Here is a 16,697-nt window from a genome sequence, read left to right as displayed (position 1 = left end):
ACGAAACTGAAACATCAACGCGCAGGAAGTTACCACGTTCACCCTCAGCTCCACAGCAGGAATCTTTCTTGCTTTTTTAGTCTGAGTTTCTCATGCTGCAGAACTCAAGTTACTCACCACGTGCAGAGCTCCCCACCCCTGGAGAACCAGGTCCGCTGCTCAGATCCAGCAGGTTCCAGCATTGCTCTCAAAATAAAACAGTTTAAATTTCATAAATGGAGAGTTCAAAGGATAAAAAAAATACAACCTCACAGGGTGTGCAGAAGTCAAAAGTTAATGTAGCAAGATGCAGCCCAGCTAGTGTGAAAGCTGTTCAAAGTATGCAAACTGCAATTTATTGTTCATGCCCACAGGACACTGACACTGTAACGGTAATTTTGGTAGCCTCGCAGCAACAGAAGAACTGATGAAACCATTTCAAGTCTGTAGTGCATATATATTTTTTCATGAGCACACTTACTGTGAGAAGGGCATAATTTTCAGATCACACTCTGCCAAAGCGTATGCCCAATTTGGGCTTTGGGCTAGCTCAAAGGAAGCCTTCACCCTTGGGAAAGACACTGCCTAAAGCAGCTCACAAAACTGCAGCTGCCCTCAGGAGGTACAGATGTTACGGCACCCAGAACAAGCTTATTTGAATGAGTAGGTGTAAGTTCAGGCAGCACAAGGAGTTAAGCAGGAGGGCAGTCAGTATTTGTCCTCTGTGTCCTCCTGAATTAGTGTTTACATTCTCTTAATTATTGGTACAAGCGCAGCATCTAAAGAACGTATTTAATATTTCTGCTGAGCCTGTCCTCGCCTTTCCAGAACAGCACCGAGAGCAAAAAATACTGAAAACAGAAACCAAAGTGCACTGCACTTATTGCCACTGATCAAGGCTGTTTTAACGAAAAACGGTGTCTCGACAAAATGACCCGAAGGGCAGTGTAGTTGTTCTTAAAAAGGGGCTGAAGCAGCTGCATATTGAACAGTTTATTTTAGGTCTTTTCCAGGCCTGGACAGATGACCTGGTCTCCCTGGAAGAGGGCTAGCAGACTTCCCTGCCATTTAACAACTAGTTTTGCTTGCTTGTTTTTGTTGTCAAAAGAGGATTTCTCTTCTTTAAATAGCTTTTTAAAAGTGTATATAGCAGCAGTATGGTACAAAGATGGGCATTTTTTTTTCACAGTACACACAGGTTAGTATTGCCACTGAAAATATGCCTTAAACAAATGCCTTTAAAAAACAGCATTCAGTCTGTATTACTGATCAACCTGGAGTGTTCATAAACCTTTGCAAATCCAAAACCCAGAATTTAAATAATAAAAAGTGGAAAGTGTTAAATATCATTCCAGAATTGGAATTACAGTAGATCCCACATTCTCCCAATGCTGGCGCTTCGCTGGGCAGGTGCATGCTGCTGTATATACAGAAAAAAAAACCCAAAAGCAAACACATCTTGTATTAAATAGACATAAATAGCAGGACTGCAGACTGGAGAGCCATGCTTGCATAATACTGAGTCTGTGCTGGCAGAGTCCGTATTCTTCGCCAAACACGGGGATGGGGGAGTCCTTCCAAGCCCCTCCACGGCATAGCTGGGGTTTATAGCAGGATCCGTCCCAAAGCCAGCGCCTGCAGAGGGACAGCAGCCAGCACACCGGGGCGGGGGGGGGTCACAGCTTCTTCATTTTGTCTTTGTTTTTCTGGAGTTTAGTGTGCACCACTTTGAGAGTAGTGAGGAAGTTCCCAAGAAAGAGCAGCAGAAACGTGAACGCCAACACAAAAACCTGAGAGGGGAGAAGAAGGAGAAAAAAAGGTGAGAGCTGAGGGTACTGCTCTGGCCACATTTAAGCGAGCTCTGAGGGGGCCCGGCTGGCAAGTCCAGGGATCCGTTGGCACACAAGAGAAGATTGTAGCCAAATATACACCCATGCATCCAGACGTGTGGGTTAACAAGAAATATATTTTTATCATGATTATTTAAGTAGCATTTACGGCTTTTTAATATTACAACATGGATTATATTCAACATTGCTGGACTCTACCAGACAGTAAAATCAAATCATTAAGTCCGATCTAATGGATTAACATTATGCTACAAGCACTTTCATCCAACACCAGTGGCACAGGTGCGGGGGAATGACACGTTTCTGCGGGAAGCTGTGCTCCTCCTGTTAAGCCAGTGAACAAAGTGAGCACCCCAGCTACAGCAAGGTCTGACCAAAATAAAGACCATCAGATGATCTGCACCACCGTGTGCGTGACGTGGTCCAATCTGGATCTACAGGAGCAACTGCATAGCTGGAAAATGGATAGACGTGTTTGATGGGCGACGGCAACTGAGAAAACAAGTGGAAGGATCCCTAAAAGTGGGGCAATACAGAAGATATGTTCTTAAAGTGATTCATTGCCATCGTTTTTTTGTCATCATATTTTTGTATATGTAACCCATGGATCAGCCATAAAGAACCACCAGCAACCCAGCAGCCATTGCTATTACATGCCCGTATACATGAACAGTACAGAGAGAGATTTACCCACGTGTATTTTCTTCCCCCTACACCCTCTGCCTTTTGGGTTGTGTGGTCACCCGTGGGTGCAAGTTCCTACACAGTAACTCACATTTATTTCGAGTTCTCTTGTACAGCCTCTGTGCCACATCATCCCGAGATATTTAGATGGGGGTCAGATGCCCAAATATCTTCAAGGATGTGGTTAAACACCCCCTCTCCCCCTGCTCTGTGCTTTTTCTGAGCAGAACCAACACCCACCTGCCATTCTTTGCACTCCTTATGCCTTGACAATCCAAAAAGCGTGATTGCGTTATATAGCTGCCAGAACTAAAAAGAAAAACAAAAAAGCAATTTCATTACGAGGGAAAAAAAAAAAAAACCCACAACCTTAGAAACATTTGCCATGGGTACATGTGATCCAAAGCACCTTTTTACAGTGCTGCAAGCACAGCAGCAGACCCTCCCGAGGCCCCACGCCACAGAGGGAAGAACGGGATTGCCTGACTTACGTGCCCAAAGAACAAGAAGGGAAGGAGAAACGTCAGCCCCCGCCACATCCAGGACTGAAATCCTTCTGGAAAAGGTTAACAGAAGAGGCAGAGAGTGAGCACAGAAGAGCCAGGACCGGAGTCGCAGCCCTCCCCACCCAGACCACCCCGTAAGGGCTTTGCAATAACCAACACATTTAAAATATATACTTGAAGGTGTGGTAATGGGAGGAGGATAAAGACAGGGGTGACCGAGACCTCCATCTTAACCCACTCAAGATCAGAGCCCTGTGCTCCCGAGCCACAAGACCCAAGTAGAGGGATAAAAGCCTCGCTCCCCTTCCCGCCACAGGACACGGGCAGCAGGGCAGGGGGGCGGCAGCTCTGCAAAGCTCGCTCTCGGAAGGCCACACAGCCCCCTCCCTATCACTGCATCTAAAACCTGTGCAAAAACTTTGCAAACCAAGTATTGCAGAAAACCTCACCTACTGTAAGGTCCAAGTGGTTTCTCTCCCCCAAAGCACGGAGTCTATAAAGGCAGCCCCTTTGATAATAATACTGTAGGAACTGAACGCAACCTGGAGAAGGAGAGAGAAAACATCATTGCATTGGCTCTTCAGAAGTATCATAAACGTAACAAACTATTTTAATAATGTTTAATCCAACGGCATTTAATTATTTTCTATATTTGTACATTGTATATTGGCATGGTATGGTTTATATTTGTACAGTTTAATACTCCAGTATTTACCAAGCAAAAGTGTTTTCTTCTAAGCACACAAGATACAAAACTATTTTAATACCGTGAATTAGTAAAGTAAGGTATACTCACTCTGAAATATTGAAAATGCTAAAAATTGACTGCGAAACATTTGATACATGAGTCCATCTGGCCTGAAAGCAAAATACAAAGGAGGTCTATTTGTTTGATAAAAAGCATACGATGCAGTGCCCTTCCCCTTCTCCGCCAAGCCAGATCCCATTAGCAAACGAAGCAAGCAGCTGGTATCCAGCCCATGGGGAGCCCAGAGAGGGTGCTACAGCCACACATCACAACTCTGGCATGTAGGAAATGCTCTAATTGATTAGGTTTCCCCTCTCAAATGTGTATGAATGCTGCCCCCTCTTATTCATTTGCTTATCACGGTTTTCTCTAGACAGCAATCGAAGCCATTCAGCAGCGTCTGCATCAAGAATCCAAGCGGTGGAGCAGGGAATGGCTGTGCTCCTTATCCTAAGGGTAGTTCAGCATAGACAGAGGACAGGGGACCTTCTGCTCCAGCTGCTGTGTCATCCCATTACAGATTCAGGAGCAGAGACATTTGTTGTTTTAAACCAATTTTTAATTATTAACTAATCAGTTCATGTCAAAGTTGAGACAGGTTGCACAGGGGCCGTACACAGGGTGCATTGCTGCACTGTTTGACCAACACCACCACCCGCTGGAAGGTAACTTGCATTTTTGGCTTTATACTCTGCTTGTAATCTGGGTTCTGTAAAGGCACCACACAGATTCATTTTGTGGTGTCCTCCCTCTAAAGCAAAGTGCTGCTTGTTTGCTTAGTTACACAGAGACAGAAATCGGGAGACTTGCAGATATTTTGCTACCATCAGCACAACTATGGCTTAGGGTTTGGGTTTTTTTTCTTCTTTTTTTAATCAGCAATGTAAATATGAACTTGCAGTGTTGTATTTATCATTGAAAACATCTGTAACATCAGACAAATATTAAGTCTGACGCTTTGCCATGTGCCTGTGTGGCCACAGCTTCACGGTCACACTGGATTTAAACGCCTAGATGATGCAAACACTTTCCAACAGGCTTGAAGCACCTCTAGCAGGCAAGAGCGGACTCACCACGTTAACATTACTCCAGACAGGAATGTGGAGACATAGTGATGAGACACCCACCAGCCTTTGATCCTGAACAGAAAAAAACATGGCAGTTAGATGAGAAACATGGATTTTAGCATTATAAGTCTGGCTTTAAAGGAAAAAACAAATGATCCTGACTTGGGGGAGGAGGGGAGGCAGGGAAGAAAATAGATGGCCCAACTCAAGCAAAAGGGCTGCTGTGGAGCACGGTCCTGACCATACGGCTTAGTTGGGGGCACAAATCCACGACTGCTGGAGGGAGGCTGAGGACCAGGGCACATCTCGCGTGCTCCCACGAGCTCTCCAGCACAGCCAGAAGCAGCGGTGCCCACAGCATGAGATACCACGGTGACTAATGATGCACAAGTTTCAGCCCACACATCCTTTTTTTTCCCCCCGTGCCATGCAAATAAGTGACATTTCCAAGTCCTTCCTATGAGGTGGCTGTTTCTTTCAGACACAAATGCTGCAGAAAGCTCAGAAAATTACAGTAAAGTGAGCAAAGGCTATAGTGAGGTAGAATCAAGAAGTGAAGAGCTGCCCCAGGGATGGCACTGCTTTGGAAACTAAGCCAACACAATGGGTTAATTTGGGGCATTTCCAACCAAAGCCGTGCAACCTCTAACACAAGACAGCACTGAGCCACTGTGACCCACCTATGTAGATGCAGCGAGCCCAGGCTCAGAGGTTTCTCTGCTGGCCTTGGGCAAATGACTTTACTTGCCGTGCTTGTTTTTTTCCTCTGCATCTCTGGCCCCACAGCGATCCCTCCCCTCTCTGGAAAGCACCTCAAAACAAGACATCCCACCTGCAGCAGGCCTAGGTACAGCCATGCTTGCAGAAGAGACTGCTTCATCCCTGCTGCCCACAGTCAGTGCCCTCAAGCAGCTCCCAGAAACCAGCACATTTTTAAGATTTTGCCCCCAGGCAAAGCAGGAGGGCCCTGATTTTCCCACCGCACATGCCACACCCGTGTCTGCCCCCAGGCACAAAACTCTTCTTGCATCGGGAGTGGGGACCACAAGCATCCCAACAATGCCGAGACAAGACTCCCAGAAATGCTCCCGCCCATCTCCATTTTGAGGAGATCGTGGAAGCAACCGGCTTCAGAGAGGGAAGAGACTGGCTGAAACAAGGAGCCATGAGCTGCCCTCAGCTGATCATTATGCATTGCCCCTTAATCAGGGCAACACTGACTCCTGCCACTAATGCAAGTGCTGGCCCACCCCTGTATAAGCACCACTAAAAGGGAGCATACAAGTTCTCTGTGCAGTGTTCAGAGCAGGAATAAGTGCCTGAAGCTGGGCTAATGCGATGCTGGCTGCACGAAAGGTGGCAAACGAGACACATTAGAAGCCCAATTAATTAATGCAACAGGGAGCTGCAAATATTGCAGCAGCAGCAGCCACTGACCCAGCCGCAAACCGACATGCCTGGGAAGAGACATAGCAATTGCTGCAGTTTCCCTGTGCCAGCCTATCTGGATGATGAAAACTGGGGACATGCAACCATCAGGTTATTGCTAAGATCTAACACCAGACTCCAGGTTAAGTTACACAAGTGCAAACTCGAGCAAATTCTTGACCCAGACCTAATGGAGATGCTCCAGGAGCGATAACACCAGCGGGACCTCACCACCCTGCCTTAGGATACTAAAGGTGCCATAAAGAAACAAGGGCTTGGAGTAAGGATCATCCTTCAGTTAACTTCTCCCAGGGTTTTACTTGTGTTCCCAGCTCTTTATACAATTATCTCCTAACTGCCAACTTTCCCTCGACACGACTGTAATTTAGTCAAACCCTTCAGGAGATGCGGCAGTGACCCGCAGGGTGGCCACGCTAACCGCAGGGCGTAGAGCCAGTACCTTGGGTTGGTCCTTTCGCCCAAAACGCACACACACTTAGACTCCAGACCACATCTACGACTAACCTGCAGCTACCAAGAACATCCAACACTTTGGACAAAGAGCTTATGGACTTTTACAAACTGCACCTTCTCCCTCCCCAAACCTCGGGTGGCCACACCTGCCCTTGGAAGTGACCAGGGAGGGGGACAGAGACAACAGACCCTGCAGAGATGCATCAGCATCTCGGATTTCCTGGGCTTCAGTGTGAAGCTGAATCCCCTTTTGTTGCTTGTTTTCCTTTTAAGGACATTTCATGCTTTAAATAGTTTTTGCAGGTGGCACGATACCTTGATCCATTGCTAATGAGAATGCTTTCCCGTATCGTCAGTGTGCAGTAATACCATACTAACAGAAAGTTAAACACTTCATCTGTCACCCTGTTAAACAGAAAACACACACAGTAAAAAAAAAAAAATCCTGTTCATTATAAAGACACATTCAAAAAAATCCCTATTTTTCCTCCCTCCCCTTGGGCAAATGAAAACCTGCCCAAGTGAGCCATGGACACAAAGCCCCAGTCCTGAACATCTCTAATCCATATGCAGAGCTGCAAGCATCGGCAGCACCACTGGGCTCAGAGTCCTTTCCTCTGGGAAGTGCCCCGTGATATAACACTGCAGATCTTGAGCCGATAAGCAGGTACGCAGAGATGACATTAATTCCTTCTGAAGGAGAGAAAGCACCATGGAAGCAACGGATGATCCAATTTAGAGAAGCATTTCCAGGCTAATTCAATGAGGAGATTCCATGAGATCTATATAAATCCAATCAACTAAAAGAGCAGAAGAGCATTACACTCTGGGCCTTTATTTTGCCATTTGCAAACCCCTCCTGAAGCCAAGGGGATTCGGGGCAGCCCCTGTATATGGCAGCATCCTTCTTTGATACGGTCCTGCATTCACCCCAGACCAAGAGAGACCTCAGTGGAAGTGCCTGGCTCCAACACCTTCCTGTTTTTTTGATCAAAACTGAATAGTGGAAGCTTGTTGGTGCTCAGATACTTTATCACGACCTAGAGATAACGTTTCAGGTCTGATCATTTCATGCAAATCCTCTCTTGTTGTGTTTGCAAGCCCAGAGCTGCAGCACGGTGCTGGTCCCTGCCTGGGACAACTTGTGAGCAAAACCAAGTGCTTGTTCCCAAGCCCATCACTATGCCAGAAAAACAACAGATCAGGAAACACAATGTTGCACTTCTCTCAGTTACAAGAGACTCAAAAAAAAAAAAAAAAGTTAAACAAGGAAAAGCAAGTAGCTAAAATACAGGTTCTGCCAGTGATGAAGAAGAGGTGCAGAAGCTGTCCTGCTGTCCAACTGCTCAAAGCCTAAACACTGCCAAAGCCCATCTCACTGTCCTTAACAGAACATAAGTTAGTTCAAACTCAGCACATTTTTATTCAAAAGACTTGATTAAAAGTAAAAACACAGCTTACCTATAGTGGAGAATAAACCTGCAGGCGACGGCCCCGAGTAACAAGATTATCGTCAGATAAAGTTTGAACTTCTCATACTCGTCCTTGTAGGCAAACCTGGAAGGGAACAGCCGCTCTTTACGGGGACAAATGGGTATTTTACCAGAACGTGGCTTCACTTTTTTCAAACCAGATACAAATCTACATGCCAAGCCCAGAGACAGAGGGTTTGCTTGAAACATTTAGAAAACCAGCGGACAGCGGTGAAAGGCAGCCTTCTGCCTGCAGGGTCTGTCTAGGCTGCGCGGCCATTACGCTGCAAGACAACAGCTTAAGTCCACAAGAGCTGGTTTCTGGGTTGGCATGAAAAGACTTTAAAAAAAAAAAAATCTCCATTTTCTGGAGCACTGTATGCCTAGAAGTCGCAATGCCATATTTCATTGGAAAAAAAAAAAACAACCCAACTTACAATTAAGGCAAAAGGCTGGGCTGGGCTTAAAAGCAAGTGAAGGACAGAATCCATTGCAGCTACACAAAGCATTAGCTTGGCCCCATGTCACGGTCTGATTTGCCCACCCTCAACATTTCATCTTTTGTCAGATCTAAGAGAAACCCATTCCCGTCTCTGGACTTCAGTCCATATCCACAGCTGGCCCCAGAGAAACCCAAATTCACACATGTGGAAACACTCACTCACTTTGCTTGGTTACTCAGGAGAGTTACATTCACATTTCCCAGCACCAGATTTAAGTACAAGCTGGAAGACAAAAATCAAGAGCAGACCCAAGTAAGTCATTTTGTTTAAACACCGCAGGATGACCCAGATCAGAGCTGAAGAGACCGGTGTATCTGCCAAAGCCACGTTTGCTGTAGGTTTTTAATTAAGGGAAACTGGAGAGAGAGACTACAAAAGAGGATTTAAACATGGAAAGATTGGTCAGCCTTTCCAAGAATTTAGAGAAAAGGTTTATTTTCCTGCTCCCTTTTCTGCACCACAGTCTAAGGGCAAGATATGCAGTGTGCACTGTCCAAAACCAAAAATAACGAGGAGAAATTGGAAGAAAAGTTTCTGATCAAAACTTCCAAGGGGCTGCAGCATCGCATGGCCCTTGACAACTGAAAGAAATCTGTCCTAGCAACCCCCCTCGAAGCAAAGTATAAATTTAAAGTTGCTCAAAAACAACAAGAAAAAAAGACAGAAAATTCTTGTGCTGGTTTAGTCTTAAAAAAATTAGCACAGGAAAACATCAGTGTGAAACAGTGACTTGCACGATCTCTCGCCAATACAGGGTTACTTTTATTTTAACAAGAAAACCTGCACTGCCTACACGCAGTACATTTATATACACTTCCAGCTAATGAATTCTGTGTACAACTAACACAGCAGCTCAGCAAGAGATTTATGACTAATCCAGTTTTACGTGTATTTCTTCAACATGCACATTATCCTTCGGGAACAACACTGCTGTGAACACTTAAAAAATCTGCTCTCCCGGAGCGCTTGCCTCCCTGGTGAAGCACGTACCCATTCTTCTTCGGCAAGTAGGCTTCCATGTCGAAGAAGGCATTTTGCCTCTCCTTGATCTGGGTGCTGATCTCCTGAATGAGAGCAAACTCTTCAGGACTCGCTCGGGGCTTGCACCTGAAAGAACACAGAAACAAGATATTCCTGATCATGTGTTTACCTCCTTTTTATTTAAAGGAAAATAATGTTATCATAAAATCCATGCTGTTAAAAAGCTAACTGCGTGAGCTGATGCCATTGCACACTTTGCTCCTGTATTTCTGCAGCACCATTTGGCTTACCATGATGTTATTTTACTGCCTGGTTTATGCTGTTGTAGGTTATTTCAACCAGCTGGTTTACAAATCAGCTTCTCTTTTTATCTTAGCTCAGTGACAGGATCCCATACTTCCTCCCTAGCAGAGCACTTAGGGAATATTGTGCTTTTTTGCAGGAACTCCTTCCACTTTGGGAACTTTATGCGCTGTTTCAGGCACTGCCCTTGCAGAGGCTGCAGCTCTTCAGGCACGAAATATTTCAGGATCTAACAAAACTCACAGCTGATGATTTACTGACAAACTGCAGTTTTACCAATTAATGTAAAACAGAGAGCAGAGCCTAACGGCGTTAGCAACCTGTGGTGTTGGAGGTGGTGCTTTCAGAGCTGCATGTAAGGAATTTAGCCCGTGGCTCCTGAGATCAGCCGAGCAGCCAAAGACAGTTCCCTCCCGAAAATCCACCCAGGAGCGAGTTATACCTTCAGGTTCAAGGATTGATGCTGCTCTTCTAGCACAGCTTACGGAGCAAAGCCTTGCTCACCTATCAAAACACGCGGACCAAAAGCTGTACGGTCCCGCAGCGTACAGCACATACTGCAAGGATGCAAACCCACACAGGCTCCCTCAAAGATCTTCTTTATTTACAGGACTCCATCTCTCATGGGGTTGCGAACATTTTACCTGGCTGTGATAGATGGAGGTGACTCAAGAATAATATGGAGCAAAATTAGCGCCACGACACAGATTGTGTATTAAAATGCTAAAAATCCAAACATTTCAGCCCTTTGGGACGGAGAAACATCCCATCCCTGCCTCCTTCACCCTCCCATTACCGTTGCAGGCTGTGCTTCAGATCCCTTAGTGTCTTCTTCTGCCGGTGTATGGAGCTGCTGCAGGCTGTCTGCAAGCTGGTGACTTCTTCCAGTTTCTGCCTGTAAACTTTATGTGTTTCCTGCAGGAGAAGAGGAGATGATTGGTAGGAAGAGCCCTTCTAGGTTACACATTGCATTTGGTCCTCACTTCTGAAGGAAGCAAAACCCTGGTTTTTTGGGAGTCAACAGGCACCCCTGCAAACAAGCAAGGGGGCGACGCCAAACCAGCACAGATCCAACACGGCTTGAATGGATACTAATGAAACTCCTGCAAAAGGAAGGGCATCCTCTCTACGCTCATCTCATTTCCTCTTCCTAAGGAGCTTTCCCACTCAGGAGCTCCTCGTTCCCGTCCCATCCTGTAACAAAGCCCCTAATCCTCTGCTTGATCCCAATCTGTCCCCATCAAACGGGTAGCTAAATCACAGAGCAGGAGCTCTGATTTCACAGCCAGACTAAATCTGGGGAAAAAAGAACAAAGATGAGGACCCGGGGCGGGGGGGGGGGGGGGGGGGGGGGAGACACAAAGCCAGCCACAGATCCACGCCTGGAGGTTTAGACGCCTCCTGGCCACCACTGCCATCTCGACCCCATGTATGTTCAAGCAACCTACCGCCCCATACTCCGGTTTAAGAGCTTAACCTGTCCCCTCCCTGCGGCATTAGATGCTCCTCAAGAGGAACTTCTTTATCACAGCCCATTGATCTTCTGAAGCCCTGAATTAGTGTTTGGTGGTAACAAGGACGTGCTAACCAACTGCAAGCCCACTGAGAGGTGCCTCTGCTCTCACACCCTTCTCTCTGCTCGGGAATAAACATGCTCTCCTTTTCTGCCCTTTGCAATGATTTCACCACCTTCCCAAGTGCAGGGAGACCTCAGGAAGGGCTAACCAGACACCAAGCAACGCCCTCTGGGCAAATTTTAAGATCTATAATAACTTAGAAAACAGTTTGCGCCAAGAGAAGGCGCGAGTTAAATGGCTATTTGCACGGCTGCTTTATCTACCCGCACATCAACAACCACAGAAAATTACCACCGGTTTTCCCAGAGCATAAACATAGTGGTAAAACCACACAAACCAAATCTTTGCTCCCCTCCTTGTTAGGACCTGGCTGTTAGCTATTCATTATTTACAGGAGCAATGCAAAACAAGCTCCGGTGTCTGATTTAAAAGCCTTAATAACCAAACTAACTACATCCAGGCACCGCAGCTCTCATCATTTCAGCATTGGTTTGGCTTTGCTTAGCACAGGCAGGACTTCGGGGCTCGCTGGATTGCACAGTAACTCCTACTGCTTCTCTAGATGTCACGCAACAGCGTCTTTTCAAAGGCTGGTTCAAAGGGTGCAAGAAGCTCTTTGCCAAAAAACTGTTAAAGTATTTATTTGAAACACAAACAGGCAAGTTGAGAGCTGGTAAATTCTACTGCTAGCCAAAAACATCAGGATAATGATTTCAAAATGACACTGGTATTTAGAAGAACATAACATTTGCTAGTAGTGAAGTTATGTATTCATCAAGAAAGGCGATTGCTTACAAAGAGGACCCACCGGCAGCCCAGGGAGCTCAGCGCTGCCTTTACGTTACCACATATAACCCACAGGCCAAATACCTGCCCGGAGGCTCAGGTTTGGCCACAGCTCTCTCTCCATGTAGGAAACAACACGCGCCGAAAACCAAAGGACCCATGCACCAGGGAGAGGAGTACTTTTGCCCTGAGCTGAAGAGCTCCCAGCAGAGATGTCAGAGTTGTCTCTGCACCCAAGTTTACAAGCTTTACAGTGCCGGGGCCGTGACTGCCCAGTTTGCAAGTGGAAATCACGCTGCCCAATTTGCCCGCAGACTAAGAGCAGGCAGCAGTTGCATACGGCGGCCCCACACTGCAACTGCTTGATGTTTTCTGTAGGCACCCCAAAGTCTATTTTCCGTTGCACTTGCAACAGCCCTGCTTGTGGTCAGCACTTGTTCATCTGCAGGACTTAAACAACATTCATGGGGAACACTTGCAGGGCTTTTTCCTAATCAAAATCTGGTTTACATGTTCATATGCAGGGTTTAAATTAGTAAGCTGTCACAGGGAAACTTGCATTTTCCCACGTCCCTGCCCCAAAACCGCAATGCCCCGCAGCCCTGAGCTCTTTCTCAGGCTGCTGCTCCAGAGACCAGGCGCTGCCCTAACAAAACCAACAAAAAATTGGTTTTTTGTTACCCAAACAAAAATCTGCAGATGTGGCTGGTTAGAAGTGCTTTGCAAACCTGGACGTCCCCCAGCTCCATCTCACAGATTGTTCCCGATGCCCTGAGGGGATGCTCGGTGCTGCTGCGCAGCAGCATCAGCCCCTTTGAAGCCCCCCAAGTTGGAGCTCCCCAAAAACACGCGTAGCCCCAAGTGCCCCGCGCCAGCCACCCAGCACGTCAGGGGCAGGAGCTACGACCAGAGTCCAAGGTCCTCCTCTGCAGAAGGAAGACGCAGCCCCTGACCCAGAACTTAGAACGCAATTACAAAACGTGAGACAGGGCAGCAGTGCAATGAAACGGAGATTGTTTTGCCCCATGGGGCCAGCACTGCTCTCGACACACAAAAGATCTGCCCACCATCAATTTTTTTCCCTGCTGGCATTGCACAAGAGACCTTTTAGTGGCAGTGACCAAAGTACCTTGGAAAATGCCAACGGGGAGCTCCTTCCGAGCATGAGCAGCTCCCACACAGCCCCAGACCAGCATTCCCAGCCGGAGACAAGAGTCAGGCCAGGCAAAAGGGGCACTGAAGGGGGGGTGATACAGGTATGAAGGAGGGTCGAGCCGCTGCTGCGAAAACCAAGCTCCTCAAGAGCAAGAGATGCTGCGAGTGTGTCCAAAAAGCCACGTGCAAGGTAAGCATGAGCAGACACCCACATCGAAGTACTTTCTTACTGAAGAGTTAGTTGGGTTTTCTACCCCAACACATCATGGTTTGACTCGAATCCAGCTGGGGAGCACAGAGCCTTCCTCCAAAGCACACTGAAGCACAACCAGCATCTCATGGAGCTGGAGCAGAGTCGTGTCCTCAAGACAGTGCCGTGTTCCGCTCTTCTGCAATGCCACCTTCAGATATAAACTCTACTTGTGAGCCCCGAAGCTCTCAGATAATGGATGTTATTCCAACTTTTCACCTCTACAGTACTAACCACTGGGCAATGATACCTCATGCCACCAGCAGCTGACAGCCCATCTAGAAGCATTTCTACTTTCCTCTTACGGCTGGGGAAACCGAGGCAGGGATAAGTCATTGACATTTTGGCTGTGGTTTAGGTCAGACTTAAGCAGCACACTCGGCCAGAAGTCTGGTCGGCGCACACAGCAAACAAGTGATCAACAAAACCATGCCAGCTGGTGCTCCCCCCCAACGCCCAACCGCCACCTTTCCTTCTGTTAACAAGCGTACAACCTGAACTGACTTTTAATTAAGACAACGAGCTAAATCTGGAAATAGCACTTTTTTTTTTTTTGCAGTGCACGTTCTGTTTAACAGCCTAAAAGAGGCTAACAGCCACGCAGGAGAGAACAGCCAGTCATGTTTTAAAACTGGCTCAAAGATTTAAAGCACGTGGATAGGCGCAGCATTGATGACATACAGGGAAGGGAAGGTTTCTGGAGGCAAAAGCACTTTGCAGAAACAGCTCTCAGCCCCTGCTCTGAGGTCTTTCCGTCCCTCAATGCACTTTTACGAGATGGAAAAGCAGCACTTGAGCCCCTCATATCCCACCACAGGAAATTAAACTCCGGCCAGGCGCTGCTCGCAGCACAGGCGTTACTTGCGTCGCTCCTTGTGCCGTGCTACGGGTGCACGAAAACGCCAGGTCCCCCTTCTCCAGCCCGGCTCCAGCAGCGGGAACCGCGGCACCGCAGCCCCTCGGGTGCCCCATCAGAGGTACCCGGTGCACGGCCGTGGTTTGCTCTGGGATGTCCCGTGCGCACGTAGCGCCTGCCTGGGGGTACAGCGGTATTTCTGGGGTGCTGTGCAAGCACGTGCACCCATGCACACACTGTGCTTCGTGCACGCACCCCGGGCCTGTGGCGAAGGCGTCGCGCACGCGTGGCCCTGCCGGGCGCAGCCAGGAGGGGCTGAGCCCCTCCGCACCCCTGCAAGCTCCTTGCTGAGGCCGCCCCACGGGGAAGCGGCCAGCGGTGGGGACCCCCGGGGGTGCGCACCCCCTCCCAGCCCGGCGCCGCCCCGCGCGGCGCAAAGCGATGCGAAGCGAAGCCGGGGAAGGCAGCGCAATGCGGGGCAGGGCAGCGCGAGAGAAGCGGCGGACGCGAAGCCGGGCAGCGCGGCGCTGAAGGCGAAGCCGGGCGAGGCACGGCGCTGCCGCGGAGCGCTGCACCGCACCGGCGCGGAGCCCGCCGCCCCCCGCCTCACCTGCAGCTGCCGGAACTCCTCCTCCAGCTCCCGCCACTCGCCCCGGCACCGCTCCAGCTGCACCCTCATGGCGCGGTTGCCTGCGCGCTGCAGCGCAACCCGGCGGCGCGAGCTCTGCCGGCGGCGGCGGCGCGAGCCCGCAGCCGGGCCCGCGGGCCACGTGCGCCCCTGACGTCATCGCGCGGGGCTGGGCGCGGCGGCGTAGCGGCGCGCGCCAGCCCCCGCCCCGCCCCGTTCCCCGCCCGCCTGAGGCGAGGGCTCCCCTCGGCCGCCGCCCGCCCGGTACCGGTCACCTCCGCCTCTCCCGGGTCCCTTCGTGCTGTGGCAGAGCCTGAGGCGCTCCGTGGGGCCGCGGGGGGAAGTAGAGCCCCCGCGTGGCGCTGGCGGAGCCGCCGTGCCCCCTCAGAGGGACCTGCTCCCTGAGGTGAGCGCACAGCTCGGCTGAGGCGGCCCAGCCGAGCGTCTGCCTGGGGCCAGGGCGCAGCGGGTCGTTAATATCAGAAAGAGAAAATGACGAGACGATTCCTGATCTTTTTTATTGTTATAATAACCCGCTTGGCGGCAGGCCAGGCAAACTGGGAGCGGGGCCTGGTGGCCTCTGGGCCGTACAAGTGCCCTAGCGCGCAGCCCTGCTCCAGGGAGCTGGCGGCGGCACAGCGCACGGGGCAGGGGGTGATGCACAGGAGGTGCGAAGGCTGTGAACCTCACGTTGGTACCGCGCTTCTTGGAGGGTGGGTTGCTGTAAAAGGGTGGAAATAGGCAAAGTGGAAGAAAAAGGAAGGGAAAAGTAGCAATTAAAAAAAAGGTACGGGACGGGGTGTGAAGCCAAAGTAAAAACTTGAGTGCAGTGCTGTCTTTTCACAGAGTATCTGTAGGATCCCATTTCCTTGGATTCGGCACAAACAACTGAAAACGTGTGGTGTAGAGACCCTGCTCAGTGTGCTTGCTGTCCCTGGTCCTTTTCTAGGTTTATAACTAGTGCTGTCTGCCTGTTTTATTCCCTTTTTGTATGTTCCTTTCATACATGTGTGGGTAGACACCTGAAATGCAGTCAATGACCTGCTGTGTGCCTCTCTGCTTGGTTTCCAAAGAAACCTGCTCAGAACTTGCGGTGGTTGGGGATTTCTGCTGATTTAACAGCCACCAACCACAAGGACGTTGCATTGTCCCTTCAGCTCCTCCAGTGAGGTCCATGATTGTCCAGAGATCAGATACATGTGTTGTGGCAAGCCTCGATAATCTTGAAGTAATAAACTAATAAACATCACAGGAGTTTGTTACGTCTGTATTAAATTTTCCCCAGATTCTAGCATTTGTCCCCAGTCCTGTGTAACGGGACCTTATGTTACAGGAAGCCTGCAGGATTTTGGATTACAGAGCAAGAATCGCATCTCGGATCACAGCTCTAATTCTGCACTGGATACGTGCTGAAACTTTCCAGTTCACCACAAGGTTGGAGTACTCCCTA

The 16,697-nt window shown here is 48.9% G+C and overlaps 1 protein-coding gene across 3 annotated transcripts; it reads right to left on the bottom strand.

The window, feature by feature from the left end:
* Positions 1-1,589: 1,589 nt before the first annotated feature.
* On the bottom strand, positions 1,590-15,298 carry TMEM120B (transmembrane protein 120B; the record flags this gene model as incomplete). Of its 3 annotated transcripts, none has more annotated exons than XM_082325224.1 (12): positions 1,590-1,769; positions 2,754-2,822; positions 3,005-3,069; positions 3,469-3,561; positions 3,816-3,877; positions 4,841-4,906; positions 7,052-7,141; positions 8,198-8,293; positions 8,874-8,933; positions 9,702-9,818; positions 10,792-10,910; positions 15,230-15,298. In XM_082325224.1, 12 exons carry the CDS (start codon positions 15,296-15,298, stop codon positions 1,656-1,658), a joined length of 1,020 nt encoding a protein of 339 aa, XP_082181350.1. In that variant the 3' UTR covers positions 1,590-1,655. The 3 variants fall into 3 exon arrangements, with proteins under 3 accessions (XP_082181350.1, XP_082181351.1, XP_082181352.1); XM_082325225.1 differs by having other exon boundaries at positions 3,005-3,066; XM_082325226.1 differs by having other exon boundaries at positions 1,661-1,769; positions 2,750-2,822.
* Positions 15,299-16,697: the final 1,399 nt, after the last annotated feature.

Source organism: Platalea leucorodia, assembly GCF_965183815.1.
Source record: "Platalea leucorodia genome assembly, chromosome: 12".
Classification (NCBI taxonomy): Eukaryota; Metazoa; Chordata; class Aves; order Pelecaniformes; family Threskiornithidae; genus Platalea; species Platalea leucorodia.
Note: the sequence above shows the minus strand (reverse complement) of the source record. Positions and strands in the feature narration are given on the sequence as shown.